Source organism: Cyprinus carpio, chromosome A8 (assembly GCF_018340385.1).
Source record: "Cyprinus carpio isolate SPL01 chromosome A8, ASM1834038v1, whole genome shotgun sequence".
NCBI lineage: Eukaryota > Metazoa > Chordata > Actinopteri > Cypriniformes > Cyprinidae > Cyprinus > Cyprinus carpio.
The window spans coordinates 23,038,503-23,059,055 of NC_056579.1; the positions used below are offsets into that span (position 1 = coordinate 23,038,503).

Consider the following 20,553-nt stretch of genomic DNA (forward strand, 5'->3'; position numbering starts at 1 on the left):
TGAAACCATGAGTCCTGTCCCTCGCCTGTTTATCATGGAAGACCAGGCCTGTGTGGCAGCTCTAGCCCCTTGAAAAGTGGATGAAGTGGGGCGTGGCTCTGGGAATGGTCTGCAGAAGGAAAGTTGTCTTGACAGATGCGTCCAACACGGGTTGGGGAGCTCTGTGCGATTGCAAACCGACTTTCGGCCTTCGGTAGAAAGAGGAAAGTTGGCTACACATCAACTGCCTGGAAATGATGATGTGTCGGGCCCTTCAGACCTTCTTGCCAAACCTAAGGGGACACCATGTTCTAGTCCACTCTGTCAGTATGATGGTGGTGTCCTATATAAATCGCCAGGGAGGGCTCTCCTCAAAGCGCCTTTTCATTCTGGTGGAGCACCTCTTGGAATGGGCAAAGCTCAACTTGCATTCGCTGAGAGCAACGCATGTTCCAGGCAGGTCGAACCAAGGATCAGACATGCTGTCTCGGAGCAAAGTCCCCTCAGAGGAGTGGATACTCCATCTGCAAACAGTTAAAAAAAATCTGGGAGACTTTGGGAAGGCAGAGGTCGACCTCTTCACCTCAAAAGACAACTCTCATCCTTTACATTTTTCCCCCGATCGCCCTGATCCCTCAGGTAATCAAGCATATCAGGGACCAAGAACACAAGGTTCTCCAAGTGGCCCCGCTCTGGAGGAACAAACATTGGTTCTCAGAGCTGTCTTGTCTGCTCAATGCAGCCCTGTGGCCCATTACCTTGAGACAGGTCCTCCACTCTCAGGCGAATCGAACGTTACCTTACCCCCAGCCCGAGCTGTGACCTCTGCAACCTCTGGCCTCTCAAAGGGAGCCTGCAGACCTCCTGAGAGTGTTTTAAATACAATTTGTCAGGCTAGATCAGACTACTAGATATCTCTATGCCCTTAAATGGTCGGCCTTCTTCACCTGGTGCTCGACCCGTGGTTAAGACACAACCTCCTGTGACATATCATTGATATTGTCCTTCCTCCAAGAGCAGCTGGATAAGGGTCATTCCCCATCCACTCTCAAGGTCTATGTAGCAGCTATAGCAGCTTCTCATGCTCCTATAGTTGGTCAGTCGGTGGGCAGGAACAACTTTTTGAAGGGGTCCAGGTGGCTGAACCCACCTCGCCCTTTTACCGTCCCTTCATGGGATCTGCCCACTGTTCTGAGGACTCTTAAGAGCTCTCCCTTTGAGCTGCTACAGTCAACTGACCTTTGGCTCCTGTTGCTGAAAACCACTCTGCTAGTGTCTTTAGCATCAGTCAAGTAAACAGGAGACTTGCAGGCGCTCTCTGCGAGTCCTACCTGCCTTGAGTTCGGGCCCAGCGACTCTAAGGTCGTCCTGAAGACAAGGCATGGTTATGTACCTAAAGTGTTCTCCACTGCATTCAGAGCACAGGTCATTACACTGCACTTCCTCCCTCAGAGGAGGACCAGGAGTTTAATTTACTCTGCCCTGTCAGGGCACTGAGAATTTACATTAAGCGTTCCACCCCGTTTAGGCAGCTGGAACAACTCTTTGTTTGCTTTGGTGGCCGCACCAAAGGTCATCCAGTCACGAAACAGAGACTTTCCTGGTGGATAGTTGACGCTATTATGCTAGCATACTCTTCCTTGGGCCTGCAATGCCCCATTGGAGTATGAGCCCACTCCACCAGAGGCGTGGCCTTTTCTTGGGCTTGGTGTAGTGGTGTGTCTATCGCAGAAATCTGTGCCAGCTGGGCCTCACCATCCACATTTGCTATTTTACAACCTGGACATCCCTGCCTTACAGGCTAGGGTCCTTTCTGCTTAGTTCGCACGCACCTGCCAGAGGCGGAACTAGTTCCAAGCAGGGTTTGGCCGTAACACACTCAAACTCACCAGGATTGCTTTCCTTCTTTATGCTCTTGGCCCTCCCTAAGTGCTGAGGCTGTACAGGTTTTTTTCTGGAAAGACTGCCCAGGCTGGACGTGACCTCTGTGAGTTAAGCCCATTGCCACATGAAGGAATTAACACATTACACTCTTAACAACCAACCCCTTGGATGCTTAAGGCAAGTTCACATATCAGACATTCCTCTAACATAGCACAGCATGATTATACTGGTTCCCCATAGCGTCTTAGCGACGCAGTATGAGTAAAGTATCGAAAGGGAATGTACTCAGTTACTAACATAGCCTCGGTTCCCTGAGATACGGTAACGAGTACTGCGCTGCTAGCCGTGCTATGTAGCTGCACAACTCAGTGCCGTCACTTCATTCGAAGTAACCTAAAGATCCTATGCCAGAATGCCTGCTGTTTTTTTAGCCAGATGGCCCTGCCCATATTGGCAGGCTCTGGTGGGCTTCATGGCCATAGGCTTGTGCATCTCCACTGTCTCGCCATTGGTTCATTTTTTTTTATTGACTGCATAAACCAATGTCCGTGCAGTTACACCTATATATATATATATATATATATATATATATATATATATATATATATATATATATATATATGAAATGAATTATGAAATAATGCAAAATCAAGTTTCATGACCAGTAAAAAAAATAAAATAAAAAATAATACTTTTAGATAAAAATTGCCCTAATTCACAACCCATTGGCAGTTTTGTCTAAAAGGTAATTGTATAAAATGTATATAAAAACATTGAAATATTACCCATATGTGACATTGACGCAGAGGGTCCTGCGCTGTGGTGAGTCTGTTGTGTCACTAGCTGATTCACTGAGGGAAGCTTGCTGATGGGCCCGTGGATCTTATTCATGTTATTGTGTGTGCCATATGGAGTCGGCGAGGCAACATAACTCCTGTCAATCACATGAGAGGCATATAATTAACATACAGCCCAAGATGTGGAACACTGAAGTACTGAATGCTAAAGAATGAGCTGAAAGAGGGCATATCACTGACAGCTGAATATGCTTTCCTATTATGAAAAAAGCTAACACACGCTGTTATGTGGAAATACTCTTACAATTATATGATAAAGCCTCCTCCTCAGTTTACCAAGCCTTTTACTGAAACTAAGCTAACCTTTATGAAATTTATGAGCTATGACAGTTATGATATTACCATAAAATACAATTTGTAACATATGACTTGGTCCATGTGTACTTCTCAAGACCTGTATTCAGCAACTTGGCAGGTATGATACTACCGTTATTGGGGAAAGTTACTTTTAAATGTAATGCATTACAATTTTGCATTACTCCATAAAAAAAAACTGTGTTACTTAGTTACTTTTTTATGGAAAGTAATGCATTACATTACTTTTGCTTTACTTTTTTTTTTTTCTGTCACCTGGGCTGCACTTACTTGTTTGTTTTTTTAAATTAACAAAAAGCTTTTACTTGTAATACTTACATTACCCCCAAAACTGGATGCTACTAATTTTACATGCAAAGATGTTAGCAAATTATAACAGAGGTAATTTACATATATTATATTGTGCAAAAAAATCTTGACTAACAAAAATGTTTTGTATATGGTAAAATATATATATATATATCTATATATATATTATATATATATATATATATATATATATATATATACAGTATATAATAAATAAAAGTTGGTAACACTTTACATTTACTTTACATTAGTTAATGTATTAACTAACATGAACTAACAATAAACAAAACAATTTATTAATCTTTATTAATGTTGGTTAATGAAAATAGTTATTCATTGTTAGTTCATGTTAATTCACAGTGCATTAACTAATGTTAACAAATACAACTTTCGATTTGAATAATTTATTAGTAAATGAACCTTATTGTAAAGTGTTACTGTAATTTTTGTATATATGCACTATTGTTCAAACATCTAAGATCAGTCAAATTTGTTTTTGAAAGAAATATCTCTTATATATCTATCTTATACTCATTAAGGCTGCACTTGTTTAATCAAAAATGTAGTAAAAACACTAATATTGTGAAATATTATTACTATTTAAAATAACTGTTTTCTATTTGAATGTATTTAAAAATGTAATTTATTTCCGTGATGCAAAGCTGAATTTTCAGCATCATTACTCCAGCCTTCAGTGTCACATGATCCTTCAGAAATCATTCTAATATGCTGATTTGCTGCTCAAGATTCATCTTATCATAATCAATTTTGAACAGTTGTGCTGCATCAAATTTTGTGGAAACCATTTTTTTTTTTCAGGATTCTTTGATGAATAAAAAACTTAAAAGAACAGCATTTTATTCGAAATGTTTGAAATGTTTGAGATGTTTTACTGTTATATTTGATTTAGTTAATGCATCCCTGCTAAATAAAATTATTAATTTCTTTTCAAAACTAATCTTACTGAACGTGAGTGTATGATGCCTATAAAAAGACTCACTGTCTCTGTAGGAGCTGCTGTTGTTGTTGTCTGTATGAATCCACTAACTGTTGTGGTACAAACTCCACAAGTTCCAGACTGTCCTTTATCTTCATCAGGATGTCGAAGTTTTCCCGGCCTCGCACTTCAAAACAATCCAAAAAATATTAGAATTAGGCATTTAAAAAAAAACAAAAAAACACACACACATCAAAAGAAATCAAACTGCATGCTTCCACACTCACTGGAATATAATACATCTCCTCTTCTCCATGTCGCCTCTTCTTGATGTTGATGCAAGGGCCTGTAATATTGGCAGGAGTCTGCTTGAAATCTGTGAGATCAGAAACAGAAGTTCTAGTTAGAACCAGAGATAACATGATATGAAGAATGAAGTAAAGATTTATGGCTCACTTCGTTTATTGGCATTTCCATTTTTGGCCACGCTCTCGTTTAGAGCCTGTTGCTCCCTGAAATGTTCCTCGTCTGCTTTGCGGTCTCGACCTGGACAGGCACAAATCCGGCCTTCAAACGAACGCCTGCCGAGAACCTGTCCACTGAGGAAAAACACGGAAGAGTTCAGCTTTAACTTCTGATTCAACCGAACTATTCAGCCTGTGTCATGTTAACAAGTCACATGTTGCTGACATGCAGTTCACAGTTAAAATGATACATTTCAATGCCAAATCCTAAGCAACCTTTAGTTTACTTTTGTTCAAAATCATTTAAAGGGACAGTTCACGCAAAAATGTAAATTCTGTCATCATTTACTCACCCTCAAGTTGTTCCAAACCTGTATGAGCTTCTTTCTTCAAGATATTCTGAAGAACGTGTGTAACTAAACCATTAATAGTCCCCACAGTATTTTTATTCTTTTTCCATACAACTGAAGTCAGTGGCTACCTGCAACTCTCTGGTTACACACATTCTTCTTTTGTGTTCAGACGAAGAAAGAAACAGATTTGGAACAACTTGAGGGTAAATAAATGATGGGGGAATTTTCATTTTTTGCATGAACTGTTCCTTTAAGAACCACCTATTTGGAAGCGGGGGAAATTTTCAGTGTATTTTTTTGCTGAAGACACACTTGTCTGTATGAAAGAAAGAAAGTAAAGGCGTTCACTCACTCTCGTGTCTCCAGCGTGATGATGATGAGGATGGGCCTGCGGTTCATTCCACCGACACAACTGCTGTTGCACATGAAGTTATACAGAATCGTTGTGAACTCGGTGCCCACTGAGAAACAGATAAAAAGAGAGTGCTTCCAGAACCATTACATTAAATTGCAAACATAGCATATAGTACCCTGTTCAGAGAAAAATATTTGCATTGAGAAGTTCACTTAAAACTAAATTCATTTAGGTGGTAAATTAAAAAATGGGAACACTTTCCAATAAGGATCCATTTGTTAACATTATTTAACTATATTAGCTAACAAACTAACAATGAACAATAATTCTAAAGCATTTATTAACGTGTTTTTTTAAAGCAAATCATAACAACACTTGATACATTTATTTGAATAAATCGTTTAAAAAAGCAACGTGTTTGTTGACCGAACATCAGCACTGACAGTAAGAAAGAAATATACACCTCTAGATGGCGCCAACCATGTGATATTTAACGCAAATGAAGCAACAGTGTAAAAAGGGGAATAACTACAGGTATTGTTACTGAGAATAATCCCTGGGTTATTTATAGCCAGTCAGAACATGTTAAGCATCCTGAACTGAATGATCGCTGCATGCTTCGACTCATCAAAAACACGTATATGTAAACTTGCGCACTAATGCATATGGACTGTGTTCTGAGAGAATCTGCAAGAATTCCCAGTATGTTTGTGTGCTGCTGTGACTGTAACAGTCAAGTGTATGTGACCTAAAACAGAACCAGAACATGCATTCTGTGCTTCTGCAACGATTCAACTAACCTGTGGAGCCTCATAAGGAACGAGAACACTCTGTCGGCCCGTCACAGGATCATCCACATACTGACTAAGATTATTGCCCTCCACCCGAATCAAGTGACTGGCAGGAGCTGTCTGACCTGGACAGAGTCAAGCACGTTTCTGAATTAGAAGTGCGAGGACAACAGGAACGTTTCCTTTTGTGGCACATATGAAAGTGTGGATGAGTGAGTGAGTTAGCTTTACTTTCCGTTCAAAATGATGTAGCTATAGAATAACAGATTAACCATCTCAATGTCTCGTTTCAGAAAACAAGAAAATCTTTGTTTAGATTTTTTACTTTACTTTTAAGGCAGTATTTAGTCAATTTAATATGAGTGAATGAGTGCTTGATGGTTTGGATTTTCTGTGATTGTCTTGGATCTCGGCATGTTTTTAGTTGAATTAGCTATGTTTGAAGGTTGTTAGCTATATTTTGTTCAAATCTATATCTTATTTTGAAACAGACTGTTATTATATTATATCCTACATGTATCTATAACTGTTGGTTTCACAAGGTTTACAATTTATCAGAGTACACTTTAAAAAGCTGTAACCTGAATTGTTTAGTTTTTTTTTTCCTTTGTTTTTTTTCTCTAAATGATCTAACACTTAAAAATGACTTTTGTTCATGTAACCTTCTGTTATCAGGTTAGGTAATATTAATAATTAATATTAACTAAATTTTGTTTAGTTTAAAAAATATATTAATAAAAACAGTTTTACTACATTAAGCACATTTTATTTTGTTATAACAAGACAACAAATAAACAATAAATTCTACTGTTTTTAAGTCTGCTGCTGTTTAAGTGTTTTATGACTGGGACTGACTGGAAAATTCTGGGAAAAGCATATTACTTATAATAAACATTATTATTATTATTGTATGCATTTTTTTTAAATGTTCTAATGTCTTGTATGTCTTGAACAAATATCTTGAAACAACAAATGTCTAAACAAATTGTTGATTTTTCACTTATAAATGCTTCCACATGTCTGATCATATATAAAATATGCATATTTAAATGTACAAGCCTACATACCACTAACATGAACAATGAAATAACAGAAAAAAAGCATGAATTTGACATACTTTCATTGAAGTCCCGTCCCAGTTCATGGTTAGGACAGCGTTTGACCACCTCTGTGACGTGTTCGGCCTTTTTGTAGATGGGCATGGCTCGTATCACGCCGCCGTTTGGGGGCGAGGAAGCCAGTTTGATCTGAATCGGACAGGTCTTGGCGATCTGACAATACAGCTTCTTAAGCAATGGAGAGTACTGCAGGAAAAAACAAAACAGAAATAAACATTTGAAATGTGCTTACACAGTGAATGACACTAAATAACCACACTTAAAAAATATGATTCTTTTATAGATGAAGACAAGTTCATCATCATCTCATGAGGTCTCTCTCTCACACACACACATACACTCACAAGCATGTCGAAGCTTGTCTAAATCTATAAAGACATTCCAAATATTCCCTCAAAAACCAAATGTACAAGCCTGCTTTGTGCGGACTTGCATTAATGTGATTCAGATTTTATGAAAGGGAGATTTTACACCAGGTGCTGCAACAGAATAAATATCATAAACACTGTTTGCTGAATGCCACTGATGTTGCAATCACACTTTATACAATCATGAATGATTCCCACAAAATAAATCTCATGAAAACTACATTAAATCATTGTCTAACTTAAATAGTACAAGTGACGCCTCACTAGAATTAAATTAAGTGTCAGAATTAAATACCTAAATGAAAAAAAAAACTAAATAGCTGACTGGATCTAAAGGAAAGCAGGAAATATTAAAGAATATTTGGAATTATTAAAGCTTGGAATTATTAAATCTTTTTAAGCTCTATTTATTTCTATCTATCTTTGGAGACGCAAACAAGAAGCAGTCAAACATTAAACAAAAGATCAAATTAATGTCAACAAATAGTTGCAGGTACAATGTGACAAAAAGAAGCTCTTATTTTTTTAAATTAATCTAGAGCAATATAAATTTTGTACTCACTTTTTCAAAACTCACTTTCTAATATGCCACTACAGAAACATTAAATTAGCATCACTTTATTTAAAAATATAGGCCAGTTCAGTTCAGATCTGCCATTTTCACATGGTGTATGACAAACTGATAATCTCATAATACTACAGTAAATATCACAATATTATTTGAGGGATGTGAGCCATATTTGTATCACAGAGACTATGATTCAGTAAGCAACCACCCAGAACACCCAAGCGAACACACTCTGATAAATGCATAGCATAATTTGTGTTGAGTTATCATTATGAATATTTCATCATTCATAACTGATTTTTGTTCACAATTTCAAAAAATCAACAACAACAACAAAAACAAAAACAAAAACACCTCAAAGTGATTTTGAGTTCCCTGCTGATCTCATAAAACAATAGTAAGTGGTGCAATAGTCTTTTTTCTGTGTATATAGTGTTTAACTGTAGTTGGTTTACAGCACTTCCTCACACACTTTCACTGAGAGATTATGTAAATGAATCACACACACACACACACACACACACACACGCATACGCGCACACACACACACACACACACACACACACACACACACACACACAGTGGAGAGCAGCATAAATCATTGGGTGCAGGTGTGTGAGCACAGGAAGACGTCTCAACACGCCCATCTCACACCCTTACTCACATCACCCTGCCACTGTTTCACACTCAAACCATCTACTCAGCATTTCGCTGAATTTCAGTTGAAATGATCATTTGGTGTGTTGAAGAGGAAGAGCTCCATTAGTGATGCTCTAATAAATAAATAAATAAAGGTTCCAAAAGAGTTTTTTTGCAACAATGCCACAGCAGAACATTCCTAAAAAGAACCTTTCAGGGACCAGTTCTTAAAAGAAACATTTTCTTTTTCTTACTGTGAAGAACATTTGGATATTCAGAAGAACCGTTTTCCACTATAAAGAACATTCTGTGCAATGAAAGGGCTCCATGGATATTAAAGGTTCCATAGATTCTTTCTTCGTAGCACATCTTAGGTTCAGCAAAGAACACACGTTATCAAGAACCATTTTTGCAGGGTTCGAGTTTCTAATCGTTCGTGAAGTTAAACTACAGGTTCTCCAGATCAGGGTTTTCAGTTCTAGATTATTTAAATAACTTATCTATTATGAAGAGCTGGAGAATAACTAGTTATTGGCATAAAGTTTCTCTTACACTAAAATAAAGGTCCAAAAAAGGGGGTTTTCACAGCGATGCCAAGGAAGAATCTTTGGGTTCTCAAAATAACATTTCAGTGAACTGATCTTAAATAAACCATTCTGAAGAACATTTTAATAGTCAGAAGAGACTCTTTCTCCCTATAAAGAACACTGAAAAGCATCCATGCATGTTAAAGGTTCTTCATGGAACCTTAAATGGCAACAAAGAACCATTTTTAAGTGTCTGAAAGTCAGAACCAAACCTATTTTTGGTCCTGATTGCAGCCTTCCTTTTTAAGAGGTCTTTCAACTGAAGGATTTTGCTGTAATCCATGAAATCTGCGTAACACCCATTGTACAAAATTCCCACAGTATATCCCACACCCATAAAAGGTCTTAACTACTGAGGGCTCAAAATCAAGCGGAAAGCGGTAAGATGAACTGGACTTCCAAAAGCTGGACCCTCCTATGTGAAATTCTCATTAGTCAATGAATGCTTACATCAGAGTGTGCTGCTAAAAGTTAAAAAGCTTGAGTTGCATGAACATGTGCATAACCAATTTTCCACATGAAACATTCTTCCTCTACATCCTTCCAAAGCACCGCTATGATGGCATCAACCACTAAACAACTTTTATAAAAATACATAGTATAATATTTAATATAATAATTTAATATTTTTTAAACAAAGCCCTTTACACTGCAAGCACGCAAGATTGCATTTGGTTCGTAGACGGCTGGCTTGATTACCCTGGCAGCGCTGCATGGCTCGCCTGCAGTGGAGACCCAGTGTAAGTGTTGTAAGGTGGAATAAGATGATGGGCTGGAGGAAGGTGAGCATTGGAAAGGCGCAGGTTCAGGCAGGCTCGGCGGACTAAGTGATAATGACGAGTCTGACAGCCTGATGGACATGTTTCAGCATGCCACCCACAAATTCAGCCAACTCCCCATCACCGTCAATAAATTCACAAATGTGCTGCCTATGCTAACGGCTGTGAAATTGCAGCCAGTATCACATACGCTACTGCTCCATTGTTCCTCTCAATACACGCTGAGAGAAACAGAAATGATTTTTTTTTCCCCAGAGGTTGTTCTTAGGTAGGAGTTTTTTCAAACAAAAATAAAATTTCTGTCATCATTTATTCAGTCTCATGCACTCACTGAGTTGGGTTAGTCCATATTTGACCCAAGGTTGGGTTGAAACAACCCAGCATTTGTTTTAGAGTGTGCCATTCCTGTATGAATTAGTTCTGTGGAACACAAAAGAAGATATTTTGAAAAATGTTGTTTTGGACCCCATTGACTTTCATTGTATGGATGATGTCATGTGTTTTCCCAAAAACTGCCTGAGCTCAGAGTACATAACTGATTTCCATATTTTTGGAGGGCTGCACTTTGGAGTTGGCTGCTGTTTGCTGACATGTGGAAACAAGTATTCTTTACAAGGAGGGACAGACCTTTTATTTTTTTTCTTAAAACAATTCTTGTTTTGTTCAAATTCAACTTAAGGACCCAAAGAAACATTTCTTTCCAAATTGTATTGTTACAAAATGTAACATTTCTTTCTAAACTGTAAAGGGAAAACCATTTTGTTTTGCATGTTTCAGTTTAGTGTCAAAACTCTGTTGATGTTAAAATTACATTAAAAATTTAGGTTAAAATTGCATAGGGAAATGTATAAGTAAATAATATATCATGGTGCATGATGCAACTGAGATGTTTTGTAGAATGTCCAAGATGCTCTTTTCTACAGAATGAAAGTGAACAACTGTCTCTAGTTTCCATCCACTTTCACTGCATGAAAAAAAAAGGTCGGACAATCTGCTAAATTTCTTTGTTTGTGTTCTATGCAAGAAAGAAAGTCTTTCAGAAAGTCTTTCAGTCATTCAGTTTCAGTTATACTTAAAAATGAACAAATTTTGCATCCAGTCTGCAGTACCTGCGCATTTGTATGAAATCTCACCAGTTGTGTGTGTTTAGTCATTTTGAGAGGAAGGATGCACTGGCTTCAGGCCGTGTTTAGACCCGCTCGCTAACTATGAGGGTAAAAGCTAAGAAGAGCAGCCTCAAATACTCCAGAAGCAAAGACGTGCTCAGACTTGCCCTACTTATATGCCAACAATGAAAAAAAAAAAAAAACGTGTGGGGGTCTTTATTGGAAAAGCTGAGGTGTCAGAACTCATTTTCATCCCTTATGACAGCTCTTGCTTTAAGCCTATAATGTGAGTTTGAGAGAGAGCTTTTAAACAGTTATCCCTAACACACAATTTGTTTTTATGATTCACTCGGTGATATCATACCATAATTGGGGCTCTAAAAGACAGAGGCAAAGGCCCAGGCAGAAACAGACATGATTCAGGAAGATAGCAGAAAATTACTTTAAAAAAAACTTTTCAGCGATGAAAAAACCCCACCTTTAGGAGCTCGCACAAGGTCATCTGAGAAGCACAGCTGAATGAACGAAGGACTTCAGAACCAAGGACAGGGACGTGGACTCTGAACTCTACACTCTTACACAGGGCGATGCTGAGCTTTACAAGCTTCGATCTTATGCATTATTACTAAATAAAAGCAGAGAATGATAAGAAGAGAATGTGTGAGAGTGTTTGAATGAAAAAAAAAAAGTTTTTTCTTCCTTGCAGAATGTCTTGCCTGCTGTTTTTCATGAAAATGAGTGCTAATGAGAAAAAAAAAATTGTTGATATGTGATGTTCTTATATCTTCTGAAACCATATGATCTCTGTGTGATCTAATATGTAAATTATTATTCCCTAAAAAGCGTTTACTTCAATGTCAAGCCAATTTAAAATATGCAAATTTAAAAGTGCAAATGAGATTTAAGGGCTGCTACATTTATCAATGTTTTCAAGCAATAAAGATTAAAATTACGATCTCTTCTCAGAAGACTTGGAATATAGTGCACATGTGGTATGGACTACATTTATTTTAATTAATTTATTTGTTTGTTTGTTTGTATTTTTATTTATTTATTTTTGGTCATTTTGGAACCCGACATCCACAGTTGTTAACTACAATTAAAAGTATTAAAATCCTTTTCATGAATTGAAATAAATCTGAAATAAAGATGAAATATAAATGTAAGATGCACAACTTAAACGTAAAAAAAAAACTATTTGCCTTGGCAAATAACTGAAATAAAAAGAACTACAATTACTAAGTGAAAATAAAAATAAATTAAAGCTAAATAAAAATGTTTTAAAAGTGCAAAAAAGTAAATAAAAATTGACAAAAGCACATAAAAACCGAAAAATGAAAAAACGAAAATGAAAAAAAAAAAGCTCAAAATATTTTTCAAAATATTAATAAATACTATAACAGTATAGCAATAATTTATTCAGTTCATTCTAATTCTAGACAATTCTTACACAGCCGATTGAGCAATTCACGAATGGTTTATCCATGAGGTTTGCTAAGAGGAATGCTGTTTCAGGTAGCGGTAAGAAGCCCACTGCGGATCAAGTAGATTACAGTCAGAATGCCCCCATGCCTCTCCCAAAGCATCCCGAGGCTACACAAACTCAAGAGCATCATGCTTTTACCACTTACACAGTAATCCCAGATATCCTCAGCCTGCAAGCCTTTGTATTACACCTGGAAATTCCCCCAGTTTGAGGCTGCATGGCATTCCACATATCTTGACAATAATCCTGAGCCATTTTTCCCTTTCTCCGCTTCTTTTGGAGGACAAAGTAAACAATTTAACCATCTTTAGTGGGCGGCAGAGTGAAAACGAAAGCTGTCACCAGAAGAAAAAATGAAAAATAGTGAGGCAAGCAGCTTCTTGTCTTCCTGTGATGGACATTTGCATCTAATAGATGTTCTAAAGTTACAAAAAAGGCACAGAATCTATGATATTCTTTAAATGAATCTATGAATCAAAGACCTTTTGTGGTGTTTAGCATGTACCTTAGCTTTGACTGCAACTGCCCAGCAGCTTAAATTTTAGCAGACACAGAGTTAAAATAATTGTTTTGTATTATTATCATTGAATCATTAATTTTTCTATTCCAAAAAAGAAAAAAGAAAATTATATATTGATGACTAAACATATTTCCGTCCAATTAAATGCAAAGATGAGAATGTTCCTCATCTAAAGCCACCTTCAGATGTCACTTTGTTCATTTTAAGAGTGGATAGCAACAAGATGTAAACTTGATTAAAGTATAACAAATTTGAAATTACAATTTGTTGCTTATACGTTGTGACAAAACAAGACAAGACAAATTTCATTAAAAGAAGTGACAACATTGTTGTTTAGTAAAATCTCCAACTAAAACAAGCTCAACATAGCTGCTTTAGACACACTTTCCAGTTTTTACAAATATATTTACAAAAATGTCCACTCACATTATATGAAGACTCGGTATGATATATTAGTACTCTAATTTATTATTTGTAGGTTTCCTCATGGAGGCTGACAAGCTGATGTCACATAATTTTCTAAATCTCGATAACCCTCCTTTTATTGGATTCTTCAGGGTGCAAAATAAATAAATCATGGGAAAATGAGATTGCTACAATGGCATATTGATAATCTACTTTGTTTGTTGCATCAGCACTAGTAAGTATCAGTATAAAAGACAAGACTTCTGCCATATCATTCAGTGCAAAATAAACAAAAAATACACCCCCTTTAAAGGTGCCCTTAGTATTTGTTTTTATGTGGCACTGGACCATACATACATGTACTTTCTAAACATTATTTTCATATCCTAATTGACTGAAGAAATGTCATATATAAACAGATATAACACAGTAAAGCAGCAATAAATCATTTTTAATCAGAAACGCTAACATTAATGTTTTGATTCATGCACACGTAGCACACGTAATACTCTGAAACAAGTTGATAGCTGAAAGTCCAGAAAACTATGATAAGTAGCATCTAGATCAATCAGAAATTTGTGAAATAAGATATGCAGGTCCATACACATGAATATAGAGCAAACAAGATTCATAGTAGGCACCGGTAGCATTATAGATATGGTGCTAGCTTAAAGAGTCAAACACTCTCAAATGTAGGGCCTGTTTCTCTTATCCCCAAACGTAAACAGCAATCTGTGCTGAAAACTCCACTTACGCCCATTTTAAAAGCTTATCCTGCTGTTATTGTAGCTCACAGAAGCCTGGTCTTTGAGAATGGAGCGTGACGGTGTGACAGACTTCACAGGCCGACACTGAGTGATGACCCTGGGACCGCTATCACCTTACACGTCCACAGAAAGTCAGAGACCAAGCCTCACGCTTGACTTCATCCTACAAACAGCCGACACAGAAGAGAGCCACGTCTCCTGTTTCATTGGCTCATCTTCATGAAAGACTGATGTTGCACCTTTCTTCATGGCAGCACAGGACTTGCTCTGGTTTCAAGCTTCTCTGCTTGACATTACTGTGATTTTTTTTCTCCATGTGGACGCACTATATGTATGAGATAAACCTTATGAGTACCATCTCTCATATAAAGATCTGAACTAACCCAGAACCCTAAGTATTAAACTTTTTAAATAATTTTTTAAGCACCCAGCCAGAACACCCCAGCAACCACCAATCAATGCCCTAGCAACCACTCAGAAGACACTATAGCAACTGTCTAATCTACATGCTAAAACACTTAGAACCCCTTATTGTGATTATATACTACAGCAACGCCCTAGCATTAAGGTGTACAAGGGGATTTTCTCATCAACAATAAACCATTTAGGAATTTACTTCCCAAGTTTTTGGGAAACTCAAAAAGAACCATGTGGAAATGTTGACAGAAGAGTGTAGATCTTTATAGTTTATGAATAACTTGCTTCAAGCTCCAACCAATTCTAAAATGCAACGCAAACATGTTGGATTCAGACATTAAACGTTATGTTTCTGTCCTTTTAAAGGTTTACTAAGTGATTCAGAACAATCGATAAAGCAAACTAAATTACACTGTTAGTTTCACACATTGTTTCTCAAAGAAAGGGCTGAGAACTGTATGTAGAAGTTTACTTTTAAAACTACAATCAGAAAAGTACACAGAGAAATTTAAAATAAATAATATAAATATAAAGCTGACGAATAACACACCTTATTTTCAAAGTTTCAATTTTTATGTATGTTGAAGGGAAGGAATGTTTACTTGTTATCATTTTTAAATATTGTCTAATTTATCAGTTAAAAAGTTTATTTTGCAGCTCTTAAAATAAAACTAAAAAGTCCATAAAACTTCTCAATCTGAATAAGGACATAAAACTGCTTATGCAATAATTATAGAAAAATTAAGATATACACTATAAGTTTGGGGTCAGTAAGATTTTTCTTAAGAAATTTATTGTTTTATTTAGCGGGGATGCTTTAAATGAATCAAAAGTGACAATCAAGACTCTTACATAGTTATAAACTAAATAAAGTTATATTCTCAAATATATATAAAAAATAAAAATATACTTTTAAATAAATGCTGTTCTTTTGAATTTTCTTTTCGTCAAAGAATTCTAAAAAGATATGATTTCTGAAAGATCATGTGACACTTAAGACTGGTTTAATGGCTGTTGAAAATTCAGCTGCACCATCACAGGAATACATTTCTAGTTTAATATATTTAAAAATGTAAAGAGTTATTTTAAATTGTAATAATATTTCACAGTTTTACTGATATAAATGCAGCCTCGGTGAACATAAGAACTTTCTTTCAAAACTATCTAAGAATCGTACGGACCCCAAACTTTTTAGCAGTAGTGAAGGTTATATGGAGAATAATGGCATGTCACACCACAGGACACTGCTTGAAATTTCATGTCAGCTTTTCCTATACAGACGTTTCATTGTAAGATACATGTTGAAAAAGAGGAACAAAGCGGGAACGCCGCCAAAATGTGAGTCTAGAAAATAAGCCGCCAAAAACAGAGAGTGAAGAAAGCGCAAACAAGCAACAGAAGAAGAGTAAAAGTTATGCCTGCACTTTGCAAGCAAAATCATCAGTGAGTGTGGGAAAGAAGTTCAGACAGAAACTCACGTGATACGGTTGCACCACAACCGAGACGCTGTACTCACCGTCCAGGTGGCTGACTTGGCCGTGCTCGACTGCTGGAAGGTGACCTCGAAGTTGTGCGGCCCGGGGTAGTCAGTGTTGGAGGGGATGGCCGGGGCTGGAGACATGGCCTCGAAGGTCGAGTTTGGCTGGGAGTAGGGTGACGGCGTTGGCACGTTGGAGGCGGTCTCTGAGCTGTAGGGACTGCTAGACGCTGCTCTGTTCCCCAAACCTTGTTCCATACTGCTGCTCAGTAGGCTGTACTGAGACTGAGAGGAAAGGCAGAAAGAGACAGGTAAAGAAGTGGGAGGGAGACAGGTGAAGGAGGGAGGCAGAAAGTTGACATTAAGGGAAAGAGGGAGGAGATAAGACTCCATCCACTCCACTTCTTGAGCTCCAGTTACACCGCGTTGGGACGTACGAGAGGCAGTCATGCCTCCAGGCGAAGGGTAGGTTGTAAAACACAATCGAAATCTGTCCAATATCTAATTGCCTGCCATTCTCTTCTCTAACTTATAAACACAAAACTTGTAGATCATACCCACCACACATAAATTATGAAGTGTCTCCATGCGTTGTACTAGAAGTACCTCAACAAATGTGTTAAAATTAAAGCTCAGCTACATTATGACATGATCACTTGAGGTACTTTGGTAACTAACCATGTATTCTCATGCTTTTGATGAACTCACACTTTTCTATGTTGCTTTTTATTTGTTTCATATTTCCATGCATTTTGAACATTTCTAGCACAGTTTAGAAAAGTTAGCATCTTAAAAAATTTAAAAAATTTTAATTTAATTATTATTATTTTTTTTATTTGTATGTGTGTGTGTGTGTGTGTGTATTTAAGTGTGTGTATAGGTGTGTGTGTGTGTTATTTTTTTTTTTTTTATTTTGTTTTTTTTTTTTTTTGCGACTTTTTCTCAGAATTGTGAATTTATATCTCAATTCTGACTTTATAACTCGCAATAGCAAGTTTATATCACACAATTCTAAGGAAAAAATGTCAGAATTGTGAGATAAAAGTCACAATTACCTTTTTTTTCATTATTCAGTGGCGGAAATGGGCTTCAATATATGTGCATGGAAATAATAGAATAATACAGTTTGTTGAAGAGATGTGGGTTATTACTTGATGATTTTTAACTACAAAATGTAAAAAAATGTGGGAAAACAAATCTTATAGACTTGGAAGCCAGAGTCATATCTAAAAACCAGAATATCAGAGAGACTTTTGCTGGGATCTTTCATCCACCAAACAACCACCCATAACACCTTAGCAGCACCCTAGCAACCACTCAGAACACCCTAGCAACGGCATAGCAATAACCAAGCAACCACAACATCACTGCTTCACTGCCGAAGCTTTCACAGAAATCAAATTTATAAATCAAATGTAAAAATCTTTATACTGTCATTATATAAATTTGACATGATCTTCAAAACCTCAGAAAATAAAAGCAAATATCAGAAATGCTAACATTATCACTTGAATCATGCAGACATGTTTTGATATAATAACTCAAAGTTCAGGAAAAAAAGCACGATGGGTAATGATTCCCACAAAACCTCCGAACCAATCAGAGCCCTGTGAAATAAGATAACCAAACTGCAACACAAGTCAAGCGATGAGAAAGGTCTTTACCTTCTTTTTCACATCGTACATTATCCAAACTGACAGAATCATATGTCCTCAGCTGATGAAGCTACGGGAACCAGAGTGAGTAAAACACTCATCTCAAAGTCTCCTCACCTGTTCTCCCTGGGCTCTCTCTTGTGGAGTCCGGATCCTCGCGGACACGAGGTACCAGAGCGGGTGGAGGTCAGAAACTACGCATTGCCCTAATTATGGCATAATTATGGCACAAGTATATACTTGCCGGAAGACACTTTCTCAAGACCCTGCCTGTGTGAATAACACCATTCAAGCATGCACAGGAGAAAAGAGAACTAGAAGGATAAAGCAAAGGGTTCAAAGGTAGACAGATAAGTTTTTCCAAATGCAATTAACTGAAAACTAGAACCGTGTGGTGCTTCCTGCAAAATTCAGCAGCGAAATGCAAGGTTGGTAAGTGGTTATTTACTGGCCCAAGTCAAAAGCCCAACCCAAATCTCAATATCTCTACTTCAGTGTAAATCCATGGGAGTTTTCCACTTGTTTTTTCATCCACTAGGAGAAAACAGCAAATCTGACCACTACAACAAGCCACCAAGATTTTGCCAAGTACGACATGTTCCATCAACATTATTGTCCAAAAATATAGACTGAACCCAATCCCTACCCCTAAACCAAACCCTACCCATAATTTATTCCTAAAATCAGTGGGAAATGACAGCTGATTAACAAGAGTGTAGAAGCACCTAACCCTGATTTTAAGCCTAAAACAGATATTTCCTGAAAAGTTATATCTCAGTTCTGATTGGTTCATTTAAATGTTGTTCCAGGATCAACAAGGATGTTGATCCAGGAACATGTACTTGGTGAAATCACACTCACCAACAAGCCACATCTCTCAGCAAGCTGCAAGATCTGAAGAATCATTCATGCTAATATTGATACTTGCCTTTGCATGTATCTATACTGTAATCTATGTCCTCATAATAGCTTTTGATAACACTTTACAATAAGGTTCCATTAGTTCATGTATTAACTAACATGAAACATTGAACAGCACATTTATTACAGTATTTATTTATCTTTATTAAGGTTAGTTAATGAAAATACAGTTGTTCGTTGTTAGTTCATGTTAATTCACAGCGCATTAACTAATGTTAACAAGCACAACTCTTGATTTGAATAATGCATTAGTAAATGCTGAAATTAACACTAAGATTAATAAATGCTGCAGAAGTATCGTTCAAGCTTAACTAAAGTAGTTAACTAATGTTAACTAATGAACCTTATTGTAAAGTGTTACCTAGAGTTACCTACAGTTTTTGCCTCAGGGTGCTTTCTATAAAGCATCTCTTAAGATGAACAATATAATGTGAGAAACGCTGTTTCAGATCAAACACACACACACACACACACACACACACACACACACACACACACACACACACACACACACACGCACACACACACACACACAGGTGTGCCTCATCATCAGTAAGTCTAAACATGCTCTGTGACAAGTTGAAACAGAACAGAAGCATTGATATGTGTGTGTGTGTGTGTGTGTGTGTGTGTGTGTGTGTGTGTGTGTGTGTGTGTGTGTGTGTGTGTGTGTGTGTGTGTGTGTGTGAGAGAGAGAGAGAGAGAGAGAGAGAGAGAAAGTGCATGTGTGCCTTGTGAACTTGTGTATGTCTGTGTGAGTAAATGACTCAACATTTCATTCTCTCTCTCTCTCTCTCTCTCTCTCTCTCTCTCTCTCTCTCTCTCTCTCTCTCAGTCTATCTGGATATAATGAATGAATTATCCTTTAAACTAACATCCATGTCATCATGAAATGTCAATATGGTTTTACCATAACTGACAGCCACACCGACATTCATTCAACCAGATTTAACTATATGATGAAGGCAGATTTTAAAAGCTGGGCGTCTTGGGGAAAATTGTCACATACGTGTGTGTGTGTGTGTGTGTGTGTGTGTGTGTGTGTGTGTGTGTGTGTGTGTTATAATATTATATATATATATATATATATATATTATATATATATGTGTGTGTGTGTGTGTGTGAGTGTGTGTGTGTGTGTGTGTGTGTGTGTGTGTGTGTGTGTTTGTGTGTGTTATATTACCTTTACATTTATTATTTACTAGTTTTTTTTTGTTTTTTGTTTTTTTGTGATTTATGAATAACTTTTGCTGTAAATCCTGTAATAAGGTTTATTGGCAGGTTTTATTGTGACAACTTACCCCATACAGTGCTGAAATATGTTCAATGAACTACTGTGTGTGACCACAAGTCTTCATACAGTATATTACATCTGGCGGATTTAACAACATAGTAAGCAGTAGGCAGATGCATCTGTGAGCTGCAGAAATATTTACTGTACTAACATGTAGAAACAGCACCCTCTGCTGCAAACTGAAAGGACTGAAATTATCCCA

General features: G+C 37.0%; 1 protein-coding gene across 3 annotated transcripts in view; it reads right to left on the bottom strand.

Moving 5' to 3' along the window:
• LOC109064606 (tumor protein p73-like) overlaps positions 1-20,553 on the bottom strand; it is a 36,900-nt gene that overhangs the window by 6,148 nt on the left and 10,199 nt on the right. For all 3 annotated transcript variants that reach the window (XM_042762857.1, XM_042762858.1, XM_042762859.1), the window contains 8 exons: positions 16,521-16,766; positions 7,362-7,548; positions 6,253-6,369; positions 5,451-5,559; positions 4,738-4,880; positions 4,569-4,657; positions 4,345-4,469; positions 2,649-2,797 (listed from right to left, as the gene is read on the bottom strand). In XM_042762857.1, the coding sequence (XP_042618791.1) occupies positions 2,649-2,797; positions 4,345-4,469; positions 4,569-4,657; positions 4,738-4,880; positions 5,451-5,559; positions 6,253-6,369; positions 7,362-7,548; positions 16,521-16,766 (1,165 nt within the window). The remainder of the gene's footprint in view (positions 1-2,648; positions 2,798-4,344; positions 4,470-4,568; positions 4,658-4,737; positions 4,881-5,450; positions 5,560-6,252; positions 6,370-7,361; positions 7,549-16,520; positions 16,767-20,553) is intronic.